This window comes from Grammomys surdaster, unplaced genomic scaffold, assembly GCF_004785775.1.
Source record: "Grammomys surdaster isolate TR1022 unplaced genomic scaffold, NIH_TR_1.0 97, whole genome shotgun sequence".
NCBI classification, from domain to species: domain Eukaryota; kingdom Metazoa; phylum Chordata; class Mammalia; order Rodentia; family Muridae; genus Grammomys; species Grammomys surdaster.
Window position 1 is genome coordinate 10,953,798 of NW_021604576.1, and position 23,984 is coordinate 10,977,781.

The window sequence follows — 23,984 nt, forward strand, 5'->3', positions numbered from 1 at the left end:
TAGCTGCAGCACGCATGTGGCCTCCACCAAGAAACATGGCGGCTGAGCTAGGCAGAGCCACTGCAGCTTAGATAGTCAGTTGAGCCAGAGGCCAATTTTAAATAATTACTACAAAAAATTATCATATTGGTTCAGCAATGTGGCTCAGCAGGCAAAGGATCCTGCTGCTAAGACGACTGAGTTAGCCAGAGTCAGGCTGACTCCATGACAGGCTCCAAATTGACAGTTCAGGAGAGTAGGCCTAAGTTTCTGTTTCCCAGAAGTGAAAACCCAGATCCAGGAACTATGGTCAGCCAACCACAGCCAAGAGCAACCAATACAAGGACGCCATGTCTTCTGGCCTAAAGCAAAAATAGGTAGCTAGAATGAGTACCACCCCGGAAGTCCCCAGAGCCTAACTAATTATAGAATCAGCCAGACCCCTAGAGATAGAGCTAACCAATCAAGGTAAAAGGGCATATATCCCTTATGGAATTCCCCTATTGACAATAAATGCTGAGCCTGAGAATCCGCTGGGTATCTCCACTTTTGTGGACAGAGGTGCTACATGCTGGTAATTTCTGTAGAATAAACACTCTTTGCCTTTGCATACTATTTGAGTCTGGGGTATCATTCTTTGGCAAATCACGGACCCTTACACTGCCAAGCATGATAACCCAAGTTCAATCCCCAGGATGTATATAATGGAAAGAGGAAACTGTGTTTCATAAGTTGTTACTGTGTCAGGAACAACCCCACACCACACACACACACACACACACACAGAGAGAGAGAGAGAGAGACACACACACACATCGAATGAATGAATAAATAAATGAAAACATAATTTTAGGAATTTCTAAGAATAAATGACTTCTCCTGGTTACTCTATTACCTCTAATCACAAGGGAACTCAAAACACTAGAACTTCAGTGATCATCCCAATGTGAGAAGGCTGGTAAGGGGTAAAATCCGGACTTGAACCCACACACTTCACCATTTTTCTTCACTTTTGTCTGTCTCTCTCAAGAATAAACTGATTATCTGGGAAACCTGTGAGCCTCCCCTTTCCAAGAAAAACAGGCATCTGACTGTTTAGATGTTTAGAAGTTTTCTCGTTTGCCTTGTCCATTGGCAGATGATACTGAAGGGTAAATACTTGCTGCCTGCTTGGTCACTGCATTGTTTTCCCCTATTATTGAATCTCACAGGAGGCTAATTTCCCCAGACTGTGGCTGGATCTGAGAACATGCCATATATGGATTATGAACATAATAAGAATAATTTGGTATAAAAAAATCTCTCATCACTTTAGATTCAAACATTTCTAAATGAGAATACTGATAATTCAACTTTTTTAGGAATCCAGGCATGCAATTCCAGAATTCAATCAACATCAGATGGGCTAATTAAATGCAGTTGATTCAACAAGCAGCTGGATCATCCCACAGTGTGGACTATTCCTTCTGAGTCAGTTTTTACGAAGATGATAAAGAGATTTGCAACATATCTACAGCTCCCAGGAACTATTCATCAGAGTGACAGGATCAGCCAGCTTCTCCTTCTTTTATAAGACATCTGTGTTAACTCAATACTCAATTTTAAAGTTTTAAAATTTTCATCAGCTTTATTATCCTTTGAACACGCTATTCAGATCAAGCTGACATTATGTGTACACATGAGAAAAACAAGCATGAATGAAAATTTTATTGCAACTAAACCTTCCCATGAGACTTATAATTTTGGAAGCATTAAAAAGATATTAAAACAAAAAAGAAATCCTTTTCCACCCACATCTGAATAAAATACATATGAAGGACTTTGCACAATAGCAGACATAGTGTAAATGATGCCAAATGTTAGCCAGTATGATTACTTTATAAATACTTTTCTTTCTTCATATTATTTACATTGAGTGTAAATGAAATCTATTCAAATAATAGCACATACACGCCAGAGTTCACCATTCTCCATTCAGGATAATGAATACAGGGATCCATAAACATAACAATGAAAAAACAGTCATCATGCTCACCTGGAAGTAATTTCTCTATCACTGATTCAAATCATTCAAAAGAGGAATACAATGATGTCTCTCAGGTTTGTTTTTCTTAATCTAAAAAGGATGTGATGTTTGGCCATTATCACTACTAACTGATATCTACACCTTGAATACAAAAAGAATCCTATTTTTAATGAATGTCCTCGGTTTAGGGAAATTATGAAGCTATTAAAAATAAACCCATACTGGTCATGGGAGTCACAGCTCCTTCTGAAAGCTGCTTCCATCTGAAACCAGCCTTCCCACGACCTTCCCACTGTATGCTTCATCCACAGCAGCAGATGTGAAGCCACTAATTGTCAGCCAGACAATTAGTGCTTATCTGATGCCCATCAAATGAGAGACTTGGTAACAGGCTGGCTAGATAATGTCACATGATTGCTTCATTTGGCTTTGCTGAACGTCAAGGCCTTAAGTAGGAAGACTGGTTGGGGTGGAAAGAAACTCTGAAAGGATGTGGGGATAAATGTGATCAGAACGCATTATATACAAGCATGAAATTATTAGACAATCAATTTTGTATAGCTAATTGTTGGATTTTTAATCTTGACTGGTTTCCCAGTTATACAATATAATAATATATGAATATAGTTCTATATAATAATTAGGTTTCAATAAAATTAAAATCCTATGCCCTGAAAAGGCAATATTTGAACAAACAGCAAATAAAAAAAACCAAAAAAGAAGCTTTGTAGGGAAGATAATTCTACTGGGACTGTGCACAGGTCCCGGGTGGAGTGTGCCAGGCATGGATGGCAGGTAATGAGGCATCGGGTGGTGGGAACGGTAGGAGGGATCAACTTTTTGGGGGATGTGGTTAAAATGGTTGGGGCTAATTCCTTACAATAAACATATTTTCCATTACAAATACATCTTGCTGGTTCTGTAGAACTCTATGCATGTGTACACACTAGAAATGTAGGGAAGGGGAGGAAAGAATATGGGGAGACGAATCATGAGACTGAAATTCCTATGGAGGTAAGAGAATGTGTAAACAGAAGGGCAGGGACTGAGTCTGACTAAATCCAATTTTGAGAAGTTTGGTGAAATTACAGAAAACTAACAGCCAGTAAGTAGAAAGAAAACCTGGAGAATGTGGGATGCCAAAGTCAAAAGAATTAAAAAATTAGGTAAATATTAAAAGATTAAGATGCTGAGTAAAGGAGAGCTGAATGTCATACTGAATTTGACTATTTTATTTGTAATTTGTGTTCATACATTAGTAAGCAAAATATGGCTCCCTTTTTTCTACCTTTGTTGTACTTTGGAAACAGGATTTTGGTAATCATGACATAGATGTGTGGTTTTCTATCTTCTTATGAGTGAGAACAGATTTATATATAGTGTGAAGAACAGCCTTTAAGTAAGGCATAGGTAGTCTGGATCCATTGTTTATCTGAGGAGGTGTGTGACTATCCTGGCTGCTACCTACATTCCATATATTTTCTTTCTTCTTTGGTACAGTTTTAGTAGTTTCTATTTCCTGGAACCTTCTTTATCAGGGTTGTAAGTTAATTGGTATAATTTCTATAGTATTTCTAATAATCATTTGTCTTATTTTCATCTTAAATGTCACCATTTTATTTATTATATTGTGTTCCTTTTTAAAAATATTGAGTTTGTTGGTCAAAGATTAGCTAGCGATAATCCACTGAACCATCTCCCCAGTTCCTTGCTCCATATTTCTGTGTAGAGAGTGTGGTCATAGGTCCCAGCTTTGTCATCTATTCAGCATTACTTGTACCATCAGCCTCTTTCTGTACCATGGAATACTGCTAACAACCCTTTATCTATACAGAGCCCAGATCTGCCATTCCCTTCATGAAAAGTTCTTAGGATAACCAGAAACTCTGTGTAAGAACTCTACAGTTATAGAATCTACCATTGGAATTTGATTTATCTTCTAGGTTCTAGTAGAATCTTGTAGATATACCAAATTGACTTCATTAGTCAGTCTTCAAAATCTCAAGCATTCTGCTTAGACTATCTATAAAGATATGTCCTGAGGTCTTCTCCTTTGAAAGTAACTGTTATGAAATGGCCTGCTAATTTGTTGTCAAACTTCCATTCATATCAGTATTTCATACCAGGACCCATTGCAACCTTTACTCTGATAATCAACTGTTCAGCAAAAGAAGGACACAGATGAACAGGGGTTACAACTTTGGAGTCCAATACTCTAGGATTTGCAGCTAAGCTAGAGCTCTCATTTGCTATTTGACTTTGACTGGACAAGGTGGCTTCTTCTTAATTCACTGTGTTATACTAAGTACAGCTGGCTTGGTTCTCATGGTTAATGTACATTCTGAGTGAAGACATTTGTTGAACTTATTTCAACAAACAACTTCTTACAGAATGTTTAAGTTACTTACTAAGTATTTCTTTATCTATCCAGAGAACCAAAAGGTTCTCATTGTTAGAATTGGTCAGGGTGTATGTGTGTGTTGGGGCTGGGAATTCTCCTATTAATAACGAAAAAATTCCAGAATTGTCACAGTTTTTTAACCTTTTCTATGTACTGTTACTGTATCAGTAGATTTTTAAGACAAGATAACAGAGGATATTGCCACATCCCTTTAGAAAGAAACCACTTGTATTGGCCAACTACTTCTGAACTTGGAGCCTGCTCTTTAGTGTGGTTGATTTATCCAGTGTCACGCCATTGATCAAAACTGATTTTTCTCTCTTCTAGTATTAATCAATTGTAAATAGTTTCTTGGCTAGGATTTTTTTTTTTTAAAGAAGGAAAAATAACATGAAGTTGGCAGCAGGGAAGGTTCTGGGATGAGTTTAACATGATCAAAATATATTGTATGAAAAAAAATTTAAGTGAAAAAAGCAAGAAAAAACAAACAAATAAACCAAACCAAACCAAAGAAAAAAACAAACAAACAAAAAAAAACAGATTCCCCCAAATTGATGAGATCTCCCTTCCTAAGATCATATGACACTAAAAACTTAACACTAACGACACTAAAAACTCTTGGCTAGCATGAGGTTCTCATGTTTCCCGATAGCAAAGAAGTAGAACAAACAGATACTGGAATCTGTCTTATGCAACAAGCAACTTTACAAATTCTCTCCTTATAAAGACTGAAAGTGTTATTTCCCATGGAAAGATTCAAAAGTTTATTTTAAGAGCCCTTACTATGGCTCACTTATTCCACAGTTAGGAGAAGCAAGCATCCTTGTCTCACAAAATGACACGCCACGGATTTGCTGCTATTTGTGGCTACAAACGCTTCTGACAAGTTCCTTTGGGGAGCACACCAATCTCTGTGTTCACAAGGTGCTAGGGTATGAATGTGAAATGTAACTCAGATGTTCATGTGGAGAGTATAGTCCTCAGTCCTGCAGTGCTAAGAGGCGGCCTTGGTAGTGTGATGGGTAACAAGGGCTCCAGGGTTACTAATGCATTAATCCAGCAATATATTCATATATTGGTGGATTCATATATTCATATATTGGTGGAGTACACCAGGCAGTGGAAACTTGGGGGTGGAGACTTCTTTGAAAAAGTAGGTCACCAGGAGGGTATACAGTGTCTCCAGGTACTTTCCCTTTTTGCTTCTTTGCTGCCAGGAAATAAGCAGGCTTTATTAGTACATAATTCTATACTTCAGTCTTCTCTCTAACTCCTCCATTGGGAACCCCTTGATCATTTCAATGGTTAGCTGTGATGCTCTCTTCTTCTAAAGATAGAAAGCATGTCACTCAAACTTGGCTTCCTCCTTCTTTAACTATTGTACCTCTGTCTTAAACCCCGATGTTTCTAGTCATCCCTCCAGGTCTAACTGTACAATCTGGGAGAATCTAAACTAAATTAAGGATTTTACCTTAATCATAGGTTCTAAGCATTAGGATGTGAACAACACCGGAGGACTGTTTACTGTTCATAATGCTAAATGGCCAACGATAACCTTAAGCAGAAGTATTGTGGGTTCCACACAGTTTGATATAATAAAACATTTAGGACATTAAGAGTCTATAGAACAGGGATTAGACTCATATTCAACATCTACATGTTCTAAATAACTCAATGTTCATTTCATGCAATTATTGGTAAGTGGTAATGTCTATACCTAAAGGTTACAAACGCAAACTGAAGAGTATAAATATACCTGTTGCTGAAGCTAGTAAAGATAGTTTATAAATTTTAGTATTTCTTGTATACTGAGGCTTTGCTGACTGATAACAATCAATATTTTCTTCCTAAGAAATATCTTCATGTTCTAGCCTGTGGTGCTTTGAATGAGAATGGTTCCCATAGGCTCATATGTTTGAATATGTGGTCCTCTATTGAAGGTACTATTTGGGAAGGATTAGGAGGTATAGCCTTGTTAGGGGGATTACTTTGGGGTTTCAAAAGACTGATGCCATTCTCAGTATACTCTCTGTGGGTCAAGATGGGAGCTCTCAGCTAATCCTGCCACCATGACTTTGTTTAATCATCATGGCCTCTAATATGCTGAAATCAAAAGGCCAATTAAATGCTTTCTCTTGTAAGTTGATTTGGTCATGGTACTTTGTCACAGAAGTAGAAACCCTACCTATTACATGGAGTATTGTTGCACTATCAATATCCTTTTACTAAAAAAATTCAAATAATTTTATTCTAGCTTTTATACAGCTAGGGGATTAGTTTATACCAACTCTGGTATTTAATTTTAATTCAAGATTTAAAAAATCACTTTTAAATCATATTGATTTAGTATATTTCAGCAAATTGGAGTTGTAAGTGAATATATAGACTCTTAACAATGGTGCAAAGAAAATAAAACATTTTGATGGCTTATATTTCTCACTAGCCCTTTAAAGCAACTTTTTCACTTCATGTGTAAAAAGGTACACATTTCTCTTATACTTTTGAGATTTGTTTCCACCACAAATAAGTTTTACAGTATGTAACTAATAGCTGTCAACACTGTTAGAAAGCCCATATGTTCCATTAGGACACATTACACTGTTCTAGATGATTTATCAAAGAAGTTCATAACATCTATGTGGGCAGCTTATAACTGCCAGCAACTCAAGCTTCAGGGGATCCAATGACCTCTTCAGGCACCACAGGCATGCAAAAACATGTATCACACTCACAAATAAAAATGTTAAAGTCTAACGAAAACATAAGGAAGGGCCTGGCCTTTCGTACTTTTGCATACTTTTATTAACTCTAAACAATAACTGATATTTCTTCCCCTTGGTAGAAAGGTTTGAAGGCATTAGGACATTTCTTGCTAATATTTGAACTAAAAGATAACATTCAAACACACATTAAAAGACACGCTTTCCTTAGGAAAACACTCTTGCATTTGATTCTTCCTTCTTATACACTAGAACACGAGGACAGGTAATGGATATGATCTATGGTGTGTTGGTTATTTTCATCAACTTGATATAAATTCCTGTCACTTAGGAACAGGAAAACGTCAATTAAGGAGTTGCCTCTATCAGTTTGGCCTGTAGGCATGTCTGTGGGATTTGGGGTGATTAAAGGTTAACTGTGGATGATGCCACCCCTGGGCAAGTGGTCTTTGACTATATGAGAAAAGTAGCTGAGCAAAGCATGAGGGTAAGCAATATCCTGTCATGGCTTCTGCTTTAGTTCCTGCCTTGACTTCTGCCCTGACTTTCTCAATGATGGACTGTAAAGTATGATATGAAATAAACTCGTTTCTCCACAGGTGGTTTCTGTCAGTGTTTTATCACTGCAACAAAAATGAAAGGAGAGCACAGTGCTAAGATCACATAAGCTATGCAAACAGAATAACTAAAGGGATCATAATTCCTGTTTGTGAGTGTTTCTGGATAAGATTAACATTTGAATTGTTAAGCTCAGTGCAGCAAATCATGCTCTGTGATTGGGTGAGACTTGTCCAGTGGGTGGAAGAGATGGATTAAATAAAATGGTGGATATGAAAGAATTCTTTGTGTTAAGCTTGGGCATTGTTCTATTACCTTAGAACTCAGACTTGGACTGGACCACTAATGACTGGCTTTCTCCTACTTCTCTTGGACAACTGTGCCATCAGTTCACCTAGATATATCTAGCTTGTTCCTACAGGATGGGCAATTACTTAGCCTCTACAGCCATATAAATCCCTATAGTAAATCTATGTATCTGCCTTTTGACCTGTCTATATATTGTCTATTGGTTTTGCTTCTTTGGAGGTTCAGACTATATACTATACTATTTATCATTTCTAGAGCATTATCGTTACTATGTTGAGCATATACTTAGGTTCTTAACATGCTTTTTGAATGAATGGTGATGCTCTGCAGTGGAAGAGCCAGTCAGCTCTGGTTTACTTCTCTTGATTTGAAAATATCTTCTCTTGTTTTTCTTAGAATTTCTGTGAAACTAAGACCTAAGTGTATTAAAGATGTCAGTTCTACAAGGGAATATTCATTTTTTATAAATACTTTTCATAAATATAAATATATTATAATTATGAAATATTCATTTGTAACAAGCTAATCATTCACTTGATGTTTAAAAAACTAGAGCCTTCACTAGAAGTTCACTTTCCATAATTACAACAAACCAAATATTAGAAAGCTATTACTACGGTCCAAGTTTACATGACAATTCATTCCTGGTAGTATACATTTATCCTTTGTTATCCATCTGTTTACTCCTATCTTGTTCAAGCTCGCTCCTGATAACTACTCTTTTTTCCTGTCTCTAACAGTTTTTTCCAAAATATTTAGGATTGTACAGAACCTAGCTTCTTTCACTTTCAAAGTGTCATCTACAACTTTCCAGAGTTTTATAAATCATTCTGCATCATTCATTGAGTATTATTAAATAGTATGGATGGACCACAGTTTCCCTGTTTGTCTAGTGAAGGATATTACCATGGTAGCTCTGTGATAGAGTGATTATGTACAATGGTAGAGAATGTCTTCCAGTGAGGAGAATGTAAACAAAAGCAACACAGCAGGTGTCCAGCAATAATGCTGGCAGAAATTATTACAAGGGGAAATTTTCTTGACAGTTTCATTTGATGTCTACAAAACAGCAAAATTATTTTCAATAGAAACAAAGTGTCACAGTATACGCTATCTAACAATGAATTTATAAAGTGTTTTTTTAAAATGGAATGCTCATGTCAAAATATACATTCACTCAGGACTTCACCCAGAGCTTCCTCTGTGTTCTACAAACCATTTGATGGAAAATAATGACCAGTTTACCAAATAATGATAGTTTATGGTGTAAGAATGCTATTTAGGCACCTCTATGATCGATATGTAACATCAATTGTCAGAGAAAGGAAAGAATAGGCATGCAAGCATTAAGATGTGGCTGTGGCAGCACATGTGCAGCATAACCACGTGATTCAGGAGAGCTGTCTGACCTCCAGCAAAACAATGAATCATGAAGCAGAGTACTACAGAGCTACTATGGAAATATTGTGCATTTGTGATTTCAATGATATTTATGTACAAATTAAATATCTACAGAGTAATGTTTGTGATCTACAATAATAAGAGATACATACAAAGTAAACAAAATGGGGCTTTGGGTTACTTTACTATTGTCTCTTTTTTTCATGAAATGAAGATCCAAGAAGTAAGTTACACTAAGTTAGAATATAATTTTAAAGCCTGTTCTAATCAGAATGTGTGGTACATCTGCAGCATAAATGAGCAGCTATCAGTTATACCACTGACTCCAGTGACTGGTCAGAACACAAACACAAGTAAACTGAAGCACGTTGACTCAAGGACAGATAAAAACGGGGGTGGGTGACTATCTGACCTTTAATATTCATGTACCACCTGTAAGTTTATAACTCCATTTGTTCTTATTAATTTTATCTTTAAACTAAAAGATAATTTACTAAAAGTGCACAGAAATTCACAGAATTGATTTGTATTTGAGGAACAGGGCAGAAATAAAGACAGAAGGCATTCAGTTTGGGAGCTGAAAGCAACACAACTGTCAATGCTATGTTTTTTTGTTTTTGTTTTTGATTTTTTATACCTAATAAAATAAGCATTATCTGTCTGCATTATCTGTGGTGACTGAACAGCAAGCAGTACAAATGCTGCAATGACCCCCCCCCCTTTTGTGAGCAGTACTATTAGCCTCAAGTCTTTAAAGGATGTTATTAGAAGGGAAGACAAATGAATATATTAAAGAGATCTATGTCTACATATATATATATGATTATATATATATGATTATATATATGCATATATGTGCATATATATAAATTCATGATAAAAATACATATATCTGAGCAGAAGGAAGTTCTTAGGAGGGCATTAGTGATATTCAACACAGCAAGAAACTGTTTCAGTTAGATTACAATAGGGAAAATTAATTTGGAGGACCTATGATGTCCTTGGCACTGCAGTGGGCTCTCAGCAAACATCACAGTGGAGAATATAACCTTGGCTCTCCCTCTTGTAGAAGACTGAAGGAAACACATTTATACAAAAGCCTTTCTCTATTGTTCCTTCAATGGTAAAGCTTCCTTTAAAATTCTTGAGCGATTCTTTCCCCCCCTGCTTCCTCCATTTCTCAGGTACATGAACAGCAAGAACATCCCTTATTCCTACTATCCAGAAACTCAAGTATCAAGCCTTAGGTCTCACTCTGATGTCTGACCTCTCCGTCCGTCCTTCCCTATCCATAAATCTGTCAACTCCACATCCTCCTAACCATGCTTTAGAAAGATTTTTATTGCTGGTAGTGGTGGTGCTCTCCTTTAACCCCAGCACTTGGGAGGCAGAGGCAGGCGGATTTTTGAGTTCAAGCCAGCCTGGTCTACAGAGTGAGTTCCAGGACAGCCAAGGCTATACTCTAGACATCTGCTCTTCCCGAAGTCCAGGCTACCAGCCACTTGTTAGGACCATAGTAGGCATTACTGATGCCTTTTCTTTATTTCTAAATGAACATTATGAAACTAATCTACATTTTACAGACTTCTTAGGAGAATGAAATACATTGATCTACATAAAGCTTTTAGAATACATGTGTGAATCACTGGAAATGCTTACCTATAATGGTTGAATTTATTATTGCTGTAACTGACTATAAATACTCAAATAAACATGGGATAAAAACAAAGCCAAATCCAAACCCCTAAACCCTAATATTGATTATGTTATATTATAGTAATCCATCCACCTGTCTGTGTCTTCCTCCAGACTCAATGTCTAGAAAACAACAGGCTTAGAACAAATGTTCATTGAATTGAAATTTTCTAGTTATCCATTATATTCTCATTTAACAACCATTTGTTCCATTTACTCCAATAATGACTGGAGAATAGGATTACAAAAGTGCTTGGAACAAATACCGTTTTTTCAATATCATAGGCTTTTGTCCTTCTCTCAAACCTGAAAATTAGACAGCATATGCAGGCTCTACAGGAAAAAGATGCTCAAATATTTAACTTTTAAAAACATCACATTTGAATCATTTTACTGACACATACATGAACATATGTTAGGAAGTCAAGACATCAGATGGCAAGTTTAAAATAGCCTCCAGAACTCATAGACACTTCATGAACCACAGAGTGGCTCGTAACTCAGGACTGCCCATATAGGGTCCTGTTGGGCTGTGCGGTGCACATAGGTGTGGGTCCTGTTGGGCTGAATTGTGAGTCCCTTGTCTGCCACCCTAAGGGGCTGGTGCCTTGGCTCAGGGAGGCAGAGTTGCAGGAATTCGACTGTGCTCCCTCCACTCTGCGCTGGGGAGATGTTAGGCTGTGAGAGCCGCAGGGCTCCACTCCAGGGGTGAGAGAATACAATCTGGAACCCTGTGGGGACCAGAGCTCTTGGGTTGGGGATCCCTGGGCCAGGAGGCAGCTGGGGACCAATTGGTCTCATGCCCTTGGGCTCTCCAGTGCCCCTGAGAGGCCGCAGAAGGACCAAGATGAGGCATACAGGCTGGATCAACCTGCAGCCGAAGGGGTGAGGGAGAGAAGCTCCAGTGGTGTCCCGCAGGGAGGGGGCTCTTGGTCATGTCGACTCACTTGGCTGGGTCATGGTTGGCTCAGCTAGCTTGCTTGAGTTGGTGGCCTCCTTAGCTGGAACATAGAGAGGTCATCAGCAGGAGATTAGATGATGGCTCTGTAGTTGAAGACCTTCTCCACGTTTTCCCACTATGGCCCCAAAGAAGAAAAGTAGTCCATGGTCTTAAAGTGTTTATTGTCATGGTGGAAAACGGATGAAGCAATACCCCATATTCTCAGGATGGCCCTGAGGTTAAATACCTTTTGCAAGGAGGAGCATCTGGGAAGGAATGCTTAATTGGGTACGCCATCTGGCCTTTAGGTATCTCATGAATATGGAGATTTCTTGAGGCTCTGTGGTCTGTAGGCATGTCCTCTACCTGTGCTACATGACCAATGCCACAAATCTCTCTTTGGGAGGGGCTGTACAGGGCTGTGGCTATGTGAAAGGAACCAGGGGGTCCAGGAGCACTGCCAAACTCCTATCATCCCTTTAGAGTCTCCACGGTTCAAGGCCTGTGCTTGAACAAGTACCCAGCAGCCTATCACAGCCCACTGCCCCACAGGGTCCTGTGACCTTATATATGAGCTCCCTGAGTCAGAGGGACTTTAAAAGGAGGAGATACACAGTTGACTCATGCTCACCCACTACACACACACAATCACAAGGCTTCTGCCTGACTTTTCTTGTTACCTCTAATTCAATATTTTCCAGTTCAGTTTTATTCAACAATACCTCTATGGACGTCACTACCTTGGCTAGTCATAGTACCTCTCTTCAGTTCTTTGAAGGAGACAAGCTAAAATTTAAATGTTGAAAAATGGAAGACTTTATGAACGTAGGAACATAGCAGAGGAAAATCAACATAAAGGCTTGTGAAAGACATCAGCCATGTTGGCTATTATAAGCCTTGATAGAGCGGCAAACTGAGAGGCAAAGAGTTCCAAAACTGAGAGGTGCAAAAGCCCGAGGTAAAACAGACTGAGCTTGGTGGCCAGTGTTACGTCAGTGCTGAAGGAACAGATGAGAGATGGGAGGGGCTGTGGGCGGTGATCAGAGTGTGTGAAGGCTGAAGCTAGCACCCAAGCAGGCAATGACCATTCACTACACAGCCCTGCACAGATTCAGAAAAGAATAGCCAGAGAAGGAGAAAAAGCCAGATGGTTATTGAAGGTTTCTAAGAAGGAAGGAGATTTCAGATTCAGAAAATGGAAAGGTAGAAATGGATAAAACCAAGCTATTCTGAACTATCAAAAGGTGAGTGAGCCTGCAAGCAGCTGAGCCCATAAAAAGAGCTGACCTTTTCTTTCCACTAGCACCCAGGTATAGCATGGCCAGGCACCAAAAATCAATCCAAGAAGCGAAACAGCTAATGTTTAGTGAAACTGTGCTGATCGATGATGAGATTCTCCACATCAGTGAATCTGCAGCACCCCATCCTGAGCCCTGTGCTTGAAGGGGTCAGCTGACTGATGAAAAACCACAGGTCAAAGGAAGAGAGATAACCTGTCCTTGTTTACACAGCACAGCGGGAGAAGAGGAGGAATCCAACAATTATTAATTGAAGTAGAACCTTCCATTTGCTAAGCACTGTGGAAAACAACTGTCTAATGCAGAACTCAGGCTCCTAGGCTCATCCATTTCATTTCCCCACTGCTGCATTACCCTCTTCAGGAATTGCATCTCTAATTTAGTTATATGTCTGACAAACGCCATGCTGTGCATACACCACTGGAGTTAAACCTAATATTTAGGTTTCTTTTTTTTTAAGTCATTATTACTTGACTCAATAATGTTTTTTATACTTCCTTTTAAAATGTTAATGATCCCAGGAAGTCAAAGCACTTTGTGCTCAACTGCTCTTTCGTTATTCATGTTGTAAGCAAGAAAATCTATTGTTAACCCTCAAGGAAATTTCATGGAACAGTTTACACCGATGCATGTGCCTGCTGACTCCTGAAGTCTTCTGTCTTCTGAATCAAACAAGAAGCATGTTAGCTTCAGAGCCATGTGCTAAATACCACACTTTAGATCATAAAAGTCTAGTTCACACCAAAGTATTTACTTAACTTTATAGAATCCTAACGGAAGGAGAAATGCACAAATAATTTACAAGTTGTATAGATACATTTCACATTTAAGATTTTAAGAATTGAATTATACATGAATTACTATAAAAATTAGGAAACATTTCATCAATTTAACAAATTATTTACTCAGCACTTACAAGGTAAGAGACAACATTATACTGTTGCAAGAGAAACAGAAGTTACCAAAGACAGCAGGACACTGCATCTAGGTATTTCAATGTAGAACATAAGATACAAGAGCAAAAAATAACTCTAAATTAGGGTAGATGGTTGGGAGAGGCAGTGCTTTACGAGTCTCTTAAAGTTTTGCATACACTCAGAATGAAATGATGTTCTAGTTTGCCTTTCATTGCTGTGGGAAAAAAAGACCAAACCAAACAAACAAGCAAACAAAAAAGCCATGACCAAATTCAACTTGGAAGTAGCAAGTTTAGTTTACAGTCCATCACTGAGAGAAGCCAGGGCAGGATTGGTTAAGAGCATATATTCTGCTTGCAGAGGACTCTTGTTCTGAGAACTGGCATCAGGCAGCTCACAGCCACCTGCAACCCAGGCTTCAGGAGATATTACACCTTCTTCTTATCTCTGCTAGCAATCACAGATACATAAGCATGCCACACAGAGGCACATACATACATACATACATACATACATACATACATACATGCATACATATATATGCACAGTAACAAAAATAAATCTTACTTTAAAATATCAGCAAAACAAGCAGCTGATTCTTTGAAAAGACAAAAAAATTGACAACCTTTTAGTCAAACTAACACAATTAAAAGATCTAAATTAATAAAAATTAGAGACAATGGGGAAGGCATACCAGGTATTAGTAAAATTCAAAACATTAAGGCATACATTGAAAGTTATATTCTAATAAATTGTAAAAATCTATAGGAAATGAGAAACTTTCTAGATACACATGACCTACCAAATTTAAGCCAAGAGGTTATTAATAATGTAAGTAGATCTGTAATAACAGCAAGATTGCCCTAGAATTCTATCGCTGTGATAAACCACTTACCAAACTAACTTAGGGGATGAAAGAAATTAATTACAAGATACAGACTATCACTGAGGGATGCTGTAGTGGTTTGAAAAAAATGGCCCCCATAGGCTCATAGGGAGTGGCAATATTAGGAGGTGTGGCCTTGTTGGAGTAGGTGTGGCCTTGTTGGAGTAGGTGTGGCCTTGTTGGAGGAAGGATGTCACTAGTGGGGGTGGGGAGGAGGTGTTAGCTCAAGCTAGCCGTACTGTGGCATTCACTTGTGCTGCCTGTAGATCAAGATGTAGAACTCTCAGCTCCTTCTCCAGCACCATGTCTTCCTGTATGTCTCCATGTTTCCCACCATGATGATAATGGACTAATTAACCCTCTGAAACTGTGGGACAGCCCCAAATTAAATGTTTTTTTATAAGTGTTGCTATGGTCTTGGTGTCTCTTCACAGCAATAGAAACACTAAGACAGATGTGAGGCAGGAGCTTGAGGCAGGTGCTTGAAGCAGGAACTACAGAGTTACCCTCACTATGGCTTGCTCAGATTTGCTTATACACCCCAGGGGTTGGCACTACACACAGTGGGGTGAGGCTTCCCTTATCAGTCATTAATTGAGAAAATAACCCTACAGACATGCCCACAGGCCACTCTGATGGAGATAATTTTTCAGTTGAGGTATCCTTTTCCCAGGTGTCTTTGGTTTGTGTTAACTGACAAAGAGTAACATGCACAAAGACTAAAGAATTAGTAAAAGTCTCCCAACTAAAATCTTCAAGGTCAGAAGGATCCACAGCCAAAGTTTATAAATGCTTCTCCAACTAGTCCACAAAATTAAGGCGTTAATACTGCCAAACTCAGTTTTCATTGTAGTTTTATACATACATCTAAACTGAGAAAGGCCACCAAAAAAGGGGGGGGGGATTATAGGTCAGTCTCCCCAACGAACAGATGCACAAATTCTCAACAAAATATTTATAAACTGTATAAATATGTGTAAGTATTTATTTACACATCAAAAAGCATCATTGTCTTAGTCGGCGTTTCTATTCCTACACAAACATCATGACCAAGGAGCAAGTTGGGGAGGAAAGGGGTTATTCAGCATTGCTTCCACATTGCTGTTCATCACCAAAGGAAGTCAGGACAGGAACTCGAGCAGATCAGGAAGCAGGAGCTGATGTAGAGGCCATGGAGGGATGTTTCTTTCTGGCTTGTTTCCCTGGCTTGCTGAGCTTGCTTTTTTATAGAACCTAAGACTACCAGCCCAGGGATGGCATCACCCATAATGGGCAGGACCCTCCCATCCTTGATCACTAATTGAGAAAACGCCTTACAGCTGGAGCTCATGGAGGAATTTCCTCAAGGGAGGCTCCCTTCTCTGTGTGGTAACTCCGGCTTGTGTCAGGTTGACACACAAAACCAGCCAGTACACTCATTCATCATGATCAGTGGACTTTATTCCATGTAAGGATAATTTAACATGTGCATTTGCACATCACGTAAGTAGACTTGGAGCCAGAAATGACATCTTAATAGATACAGAAAGGTCCTTCGATAAAGTCCCTTGATAAATTTCTCTCGACAACAAATGCCTTAAGAAACTATCAATGAAATAAGTATCAAGTAACATAATAAATGTTGAATATTAAAAGAAAAAATCCTCCGTAACCTGCATTACCCTAATCAGAGTTAAACTGTCAAAGTACTTGCAGTGAAGTCAGGAGTGAGACAATGCCATCCACTCTTTTCATACTTTCCCTCAATACAGTCTTGAAGTTTGAGCTAGAGAAATAAAACTAAATAAATAACATAAACAGGGAGAGAAATAAAACGGATATAAATGGAAATCATCCCTATTCTGTAGACAATAACTTTCCATAATAAGAGACCCAAAGCTCTACCAGAAACTCTTAGAACTGATAAACTCTTCTAGAAAATGAACAGGATACAAAAATCAGTAGCTTTTCTATATGTCAGCAACCAACATACTGCTGAGAACTCAGGAAAGCAACCCCATTTGGTCATTATTTATAAATAAATAAATAAATAAATAAATAAATAAATAACCTAGGAATAATCCTAGCCAAAAAACTACAATGAGAATAATATAAGCACTTAAAGTGAAGAATAAGATGGAAATATCATGAATACTAATGGATTAGAAGTAATTTCACATAAAATAGCTATATCAGCAAAAGAGATCTATGTGACATTTAGAAGACAACTTTGTAGAATTGATTCTCTCCCTCCATCCACCTTTACATGGGGCCTGGAAATCAAATCCGGGTTGCCAAACTTGTACAGCAAGATCCTGTACAAAACTGCTACAAAAACAAACCTGTAGATCAGTGGACTAGCACAGAGGAGTTAGCTTCTTTTCCTATTGCTCTTATAAAATTCTGTAAAAAAAAGAAACTTAAGGGAAAAGAGGTTTATTTTAGTTCACAGTTCACAATACAGTGGATCATGGCAGGAAGGTCAAGGCAGCAGGAGCTGGAAGTGGCTGGCCACAGTCCGAAGGAGAGAGGCGTGAATTCCACTCAAGGGCTCAGCCTGCTGTCTACATCTATTACAGGGTCCCCCACCCAGGAAATAGCTCTTCTCACAATTAAGGTGGGTTGTTCCCACACCAGCATATCCAGAGAATTCTAGAGTCTGTTAAGCTGACAACTCAAATAAGAGATGGGGAGGGGGGGAGAAAGGGGGCTATTAGGAGGGGTAAAGGAGAACTCAGGGGAGTAATAGGAGAGAAAGACAGATGGTGAAAATATATGATACATTTAAAAGGAACTTGCTTTATGAATACACAAACAATGAACACATGCCAATTTAAAACGAGGAGGAGGAGGCAAGGAAGGAAGAGGAGGAGGAGAAGGAGGGGGAGAGGAGGAGGAGGAGGAGGAGGAGGAGGAGGAGGAGGAGGAGGAGGAGGAGGAGGCTGTAAAATGGCTCAACAGGTAAAGGACCTTGCTGTACAAGTTTGGCATGTGCACCCCCACACATCATGCATTCACAACACACACACGCACACACACACGCGATAATAATATTCTTATTCCATCTGTGTGGGGGTATGTTTAAGTGTCTGCATGTATATGAGTTCATGTGTGGAGGCCTGAGGCTGAGGTCAGGAATCTTGTTCAACTTCTGTTCTACTTTACTCATTTAGGCAAGGTCTCCCACCTTCCAAACTCCACTCAGTATCCACACTTGTATGGCTGCACTTTAACCACTCAGACATCTCCTCAGCCCCCAAATAATATGTTTCTAAAATTAAAAAACAAAAGTCACACACCAGGTATCCAAGTTAACAACCGTGTTTATTATTTATGTACATTTGGAATTCTAAGTCTTTAATCTCTGAGATTCCATTTCCTTATATATAAAAATCACAGCCCTCAGTAGTACGTGCATGCACTCGGACAAGGTGTTTGCATGAAGATTAAATGAAATATAAATATAAAAGACCTCATCCACCCAAATCATATCAGCACACATCACTCACAGCTGGAAATCAAATTTCAAGTTCTAGCAAAAAAGAACCATATCTTCATATGCCAGGCATGTCACTGCCACATCATCCAGTGCTTGCAAAACACCAACCAAATGCATTAATCAGATGCAAAGGTCTGTTTCCCATTACAGCCACTTAGCCTACTCCAGTGAGTGTCCCACCAGGGCCCTGGACCGAGTTCTGTCTCTTAAGGTACAGAGGTTCTCAACACTTACAAATCCACAGGCTGCCGTGTAGTTGGCTCATGGCCTAGGAATGGTCAGGAAGCAAGGCTGTCCTTTGTGTACTGACATCCTAAGACAAACACATCCACCTTCACTTACCCGGAAATAGTCACTGCAGGCCGCTAGGACTGCCTTGTGAGCATGGAACTTCTGTTCCTCGGCGATCAGGGTCACGTCACAGAGAATGCCATCACTTCTTTGCTGATTCAGTGCTGCGAGGACAGTGTCATTGTGAGATTCCGAGTGGCACAGCCTCTGGCCTGTCAGCATTTCTTGAATACTACAAAGGAGAGTAATGAAGCCCTGTTTATTCCTTTCGCAAGCTCAGCTTCCCAGGGGCTCTCTCACTCACTGAACTTTGGAGAGGCTACATGAACTCTAGTGCACTGTGAGTCTGACCTTCCTGTTCTCAATTTTTGTTTGTTGTCCTTTACTCTAATTCTTTCCTTTGCCCTGTCCTGGGACATCTTTCTCTTGGTAGCTCCTGTTTATTTTGCTGAGGTTTAACTTTGTGAGAGTCTACGTGTGTCTGTGAATCCATGAGCCTGTTTCTCAACTCCTATTCATTCCTTCAGTGTGTGCATGGAAAACTTGGTTTATGTGTACACGTGAACATACCTTCCCCTGTGTGGAGGGGTGGGTGGGGGAGTGGCTGGCAGGCACACTATTCCTAATCTGTTACTCGCTCTCTAATTCCATTCTTCTCTAACTTTTGACTCACCATGTGTCTCCCTAGAATACATAAACCCAATAAATATAAGAAAACTGAGCCAAAATCTGAATTCTTGCTTAGGCTGCGAGGCTAAGCACTGCAAGGGAATATCAATAAAAGATAAAAATATCTCTCTGGGTTCCCTGAGGGACAAGCCTGACTGCATAGGGGTTGATGTCAAAAGTATCCCCTCTCCAGGAAAAAGACATCGGGATGGGTATGGCCCTCATGCCTCACTGGACAGCAACAGGGGGACCGGAGCCATTACAAGGTCCCCTTCAAATACTGGAGGTCAGGCCTCTATCCTCGCCTTTGCAAGTTTAGAATTGCCACAGCCCTTCTATACTTAGAGAAGGGAGGAGATGTCAGGGGCAGACCAGCTTACACACTGAAGGCCTAAAATCAGCCATAGGCCTAAAATCAGCAATAGGCCTGTCATACATGTATACTAACACCAAGTCTTGGGTCTCAATGGAAAAACATCAAAACAGATGGCTATAAGCTAATGTAAACAGGCAGCTTTTGTGGAAATCTACAAGCCTGAGTAGTCATAGACCTTGTAAATAGGTAGCCTTGGCAGACAATATCAACTTAGATAAGGACAAGCGAGTCATAGGCAGAGTCATAGTGACTTGTCCCCTGAACCTTCACCCAGCCGATACCTGGTTCTGATGATATCTGTATTCCTCCTGATCACCCACACTCCAGTGTCATTCCCTTCCCCACATCCTGACTTTCTGTGTTTATAACCCCTGTGTGAATGAATTATGATTTGAGAAAAAATAAATTATAAAAGAGAGAGAGAGAGAGAGAGAGAGAGAGAGAGAATATCTCCAAATTTGAGGCCAGCCTGGCCTACAGAGAGTTCTAGGACAGGCAGAGTAATCCTGTTTCTAAACTGCCCCTCAAAAACCTTGTCTCCTTTCACTATCACCCACTTCAACCAACATACATACATTCTCCATCTGCAGTTCGGAGTGACCACTAAGCTACACTATATTTCCTTAGATATCATTACTCTAGATTTCATATAAGTGGTGTGTATGCTTTACCACTGGCTTCCTTCATTTAGCATGATGTAATGTTTTTCGAAGTTCACTCATGTTCTCAGTTCTTCCTTGGCACCTTTATTAGTGCTTCATTTCCTTTTATGGGCAAACAATGTCCAGTTACAGATAAGTTTTTACTTATTCATTGATATTACAACATTTATTATCTTTGCATATTTAAGCTCTAATAAATAATGCTGATATAAGCATTTGTGTACATAAAAAAACAAAAACAAAAACAAAAAAAAAAAAAAGAAAACTGAGCCAAAGAGCTGCACCTGAGCATCCTGAATCCAAAGCAGTCAAACACAGCATCAGGCAGATCGTGGGAAATTGCACACTACACAACAAATGTCAGAAGAAATTAATCTGCAATAGATGGAGCATGGTGGCATAAAGCTTCAATCCCAGCATTCAGGAAGCTGGGAATCAGAGGATTTGAAGATCAAGGTTATCCTTGGCTACATAGTAAGTTAGAGGCCAACCTGAGCTGCATGAGACCTATCTCTGTGGTGGGGAAAGTGTCCTTTGTAAATGAAAAAGACAATTGAAAGTTAAAAGTAAAATATCCATTTCCAATGTCTATGAAATCATTGTACTGGATTTATGAATGGACCATTTTTTCTTTTTATTTTGTGAGATTGTTAAACTCCTATTATGAAGCTTACCACTTCATTTTCTTCCCCATCTTAAAATTCCTTTCAAAATTCCTACTTGAACTTCAAAGATTTTCTAAAATGAGATCTCAATGATGCCATGAACTCACAACACAAACTGAATTTACACATTACTATGGACAATTCTAGCTTAGGTCATCAAAGATCTCTCTACATCACTCCAGAATCTTACAACAAGTACTGGGTCCTGACAGTGAACAATGCCATTACTAGGTTACTCCCAGAGGATGACAAGGGTGGTATGCCCTATTTCCAAACAGTGAACTCCTTTAAAAGTTGATTTAAAATATCTAAGGATGCCTTAACATGCACCCTCTCTACCTGACATTTCCGAGCTCAGTGCCAGTATGAGAAGTGCTATTTAGAGGAAACAAAGCTTTATCCACACTGGTGCTTTATTAGACAAGGCTCTACCTTACTTCTGCCAATTGGCTGGTAAATTAGAGTTAAATACAAATCTCTACCTTAAAATGAACCAAATTCTTCCAGTGAAAAGCCAGTGTATTCAGAGAACGTTATTGAATATTGCCTACTGGGAAGCATCGAAGTCCAAACTATGGAAAGAAAGTAGCTCAAGAGAAAGAGAGACTACAGGAAGCTCTTGTAGGAAGGTTTAAGGATTGTTTGCAGCAGTCTGAAGGGCTCACGGCCATTGAATATTCATCCGTGGCTCCTGTGGTAGGCAGGAATTCTAAATCAGTAACTAAAAGTTACTTTCGGAAACATAAATAGTTCTTTATAAAATTTTCTATGTAAAGTCTAGAATGTGGATTAATTAGTATCATTAAGTAAAAGATGTGGTGAAAAAAAACAAGAATTCTTTATCAGCAAGGTAGCCTGAAAAAGCTTTCCTAAAATGATGACATTTTCATAGTTAGCAATTATATTGCTTACAGTTTTCAGCCAGTTGTCCCGCGTGTTATATAATTACTAATTATAACTAACAACTTATTCTCCCTAGCAACTCCAAGAGAAGGTACTATTGGCACCTATGTTTTACAGATTAAGAATACCAAAATTCATGAACATGAATTTTTAAAAAAAACAATGTTAAGAACAAAATGATATAATTCTTATTTCTACTTAAAAAAAAAAAAGGTATCTGTAAGAAAGGTCTCCAAAACTTATTCCCAAGGTGATAAAAATTCCAAAAGCTCTTATTGGGTTTATATTTATAGCATACATAAGTACATAAGTAGCCTCAAAATATTTGAGTAATATATGAAAATACAATTGCATGCAACAATCACAAACCTATGCAGTCATGCTGCAAAACTGTTCTCTTATGTACCAGGACTAACATTTTGGAACAGAAAATAGACTTTTAGTATTATAACTTTAGAAACTGTATTTGGGACTTTCATAATTTTCTTTCTACTCTTTTATGTCACCATAAATGAATTTTGAAATTTCATTTGTAGTTGAACAAGAATACACTAACAACAATTGCTTGAAAATCTTTTCTTATTCCAAATCTAGTGCATGATCCACATCACTATTAAGAAATCTTGGCAGGAAGAGAACAACTGTGAACTGCAATTTGGCAAAGACTGAAGGGCTGAGCTCTGGAACACTAGTGATGCTCCTTGCCTTCACAGACTTAATAGCTCAGCTAGGAAAAGTCACCCTTAAAGAACACCATAAGTTGATATTTAAGACAACACTTGGCAGAAGAGCCTAAATATTTTAGAGCCAATATGTTATGAGTTCTTAAAAAGCAGAAATAAATACTCTGGCATTTGGCAAGAAACAAAGGCCCACTAATCAACAAGTCTCAACAAGTCATTATTGTATTCTCAAAGCAATTTCCCACCTGTCTCTTAGCTATAAAGCTGCAAACGCCCTCACCTCTGTAAACCTGACAGCACACCTGTGCACAGGGCAGCCAGGAGAGGTGAGGCTCACTTCACCTGGCTAATTATCACATACTGGGAACAACAGGAATCAGGAATCGAAGGCTGAGGTGTATCATACAGAAATTAAAATGGGGAGCAGATGAACGCTTGTCGCTATCTCCCTCTGCCCTGACAAGACATGGCTAGCTAACACACTCACCTCTCAGGTCAGAGCAATGTCCTCTCACTACTGAGAAACAAACAAACACAAAAAATGAAAAAAAAACTCTTTCAAAAACTTTCAAATAGCTGGGGAAGGATATGAGGAAGGCTCCGAGTTTCTCTGGGGGAAATTCAGATTTGAGAATCTGAAACTTAAAAAACTTAAAAAGCTTTCCTCAGCTTAAAACTGGGGAAATTCTTCCATGAAAGAAACAGTACGGCTCAAAATCCACAGCTAGTACAGAAGGTACCCAGGCTCCCCAAGTGCAAGACCAGTTTTCTGTAGGCGCCCAAGAGCTGCATTGCTAAAACAGGAACCACTAGATACATAGGGCTGCTGGATGCTCTAAACAGGCTAGTACAAGCTGAGATGTGCTGTCGAAAATGATATGAAAAGAGGATTCAATATGATTCATTAATACTTTTATACTGAAGACCTGTTTAGACTGTGATTTGGGACACACTGATTTACATGAACTACACCACTAAGACTAATCAGAGCTGTTTCTTTGTTCCTTATTGTAAAATGTATCTACTTTAAACTATACATGCTTTCTATTATGATCCTATTTCCAAGTCCATAAGCTCACTGGCACCCTATTAGGTGACTCCAAGCAAGCTGTCACTGTCAGCGAGTA

The 23,984-nt window shown here is 38.9% G+C and overlaps 1 protein-coding gene across 7 annotated transcripts in view; it reads right to left on the reverse strand.

Annotated features, from left to right (window-relative positions):
• Klhl32 (kelch like family member 32) overlaps positions 1 to 23,984 on the reverse strand; it is a 164,778-nt gene that overhangs the window by 135,823 nt on the left and 4,971 nt on the right. For all 7 annotated transcript variants that reach the window (XM_028780708.1, XM_028780692.1, XM_028780685.1 and 4 more), the window contains exon 2: positions 18,951 to 19,131. In XM_028780708.1, the coding sequence (XP_028636541.1) occupies positions 18,951 to 19,131 (181 nt within the window). The remainder of the gene's footprint in view (positions 1 to 18,950; positions 19,132 to 23,984) is intronic.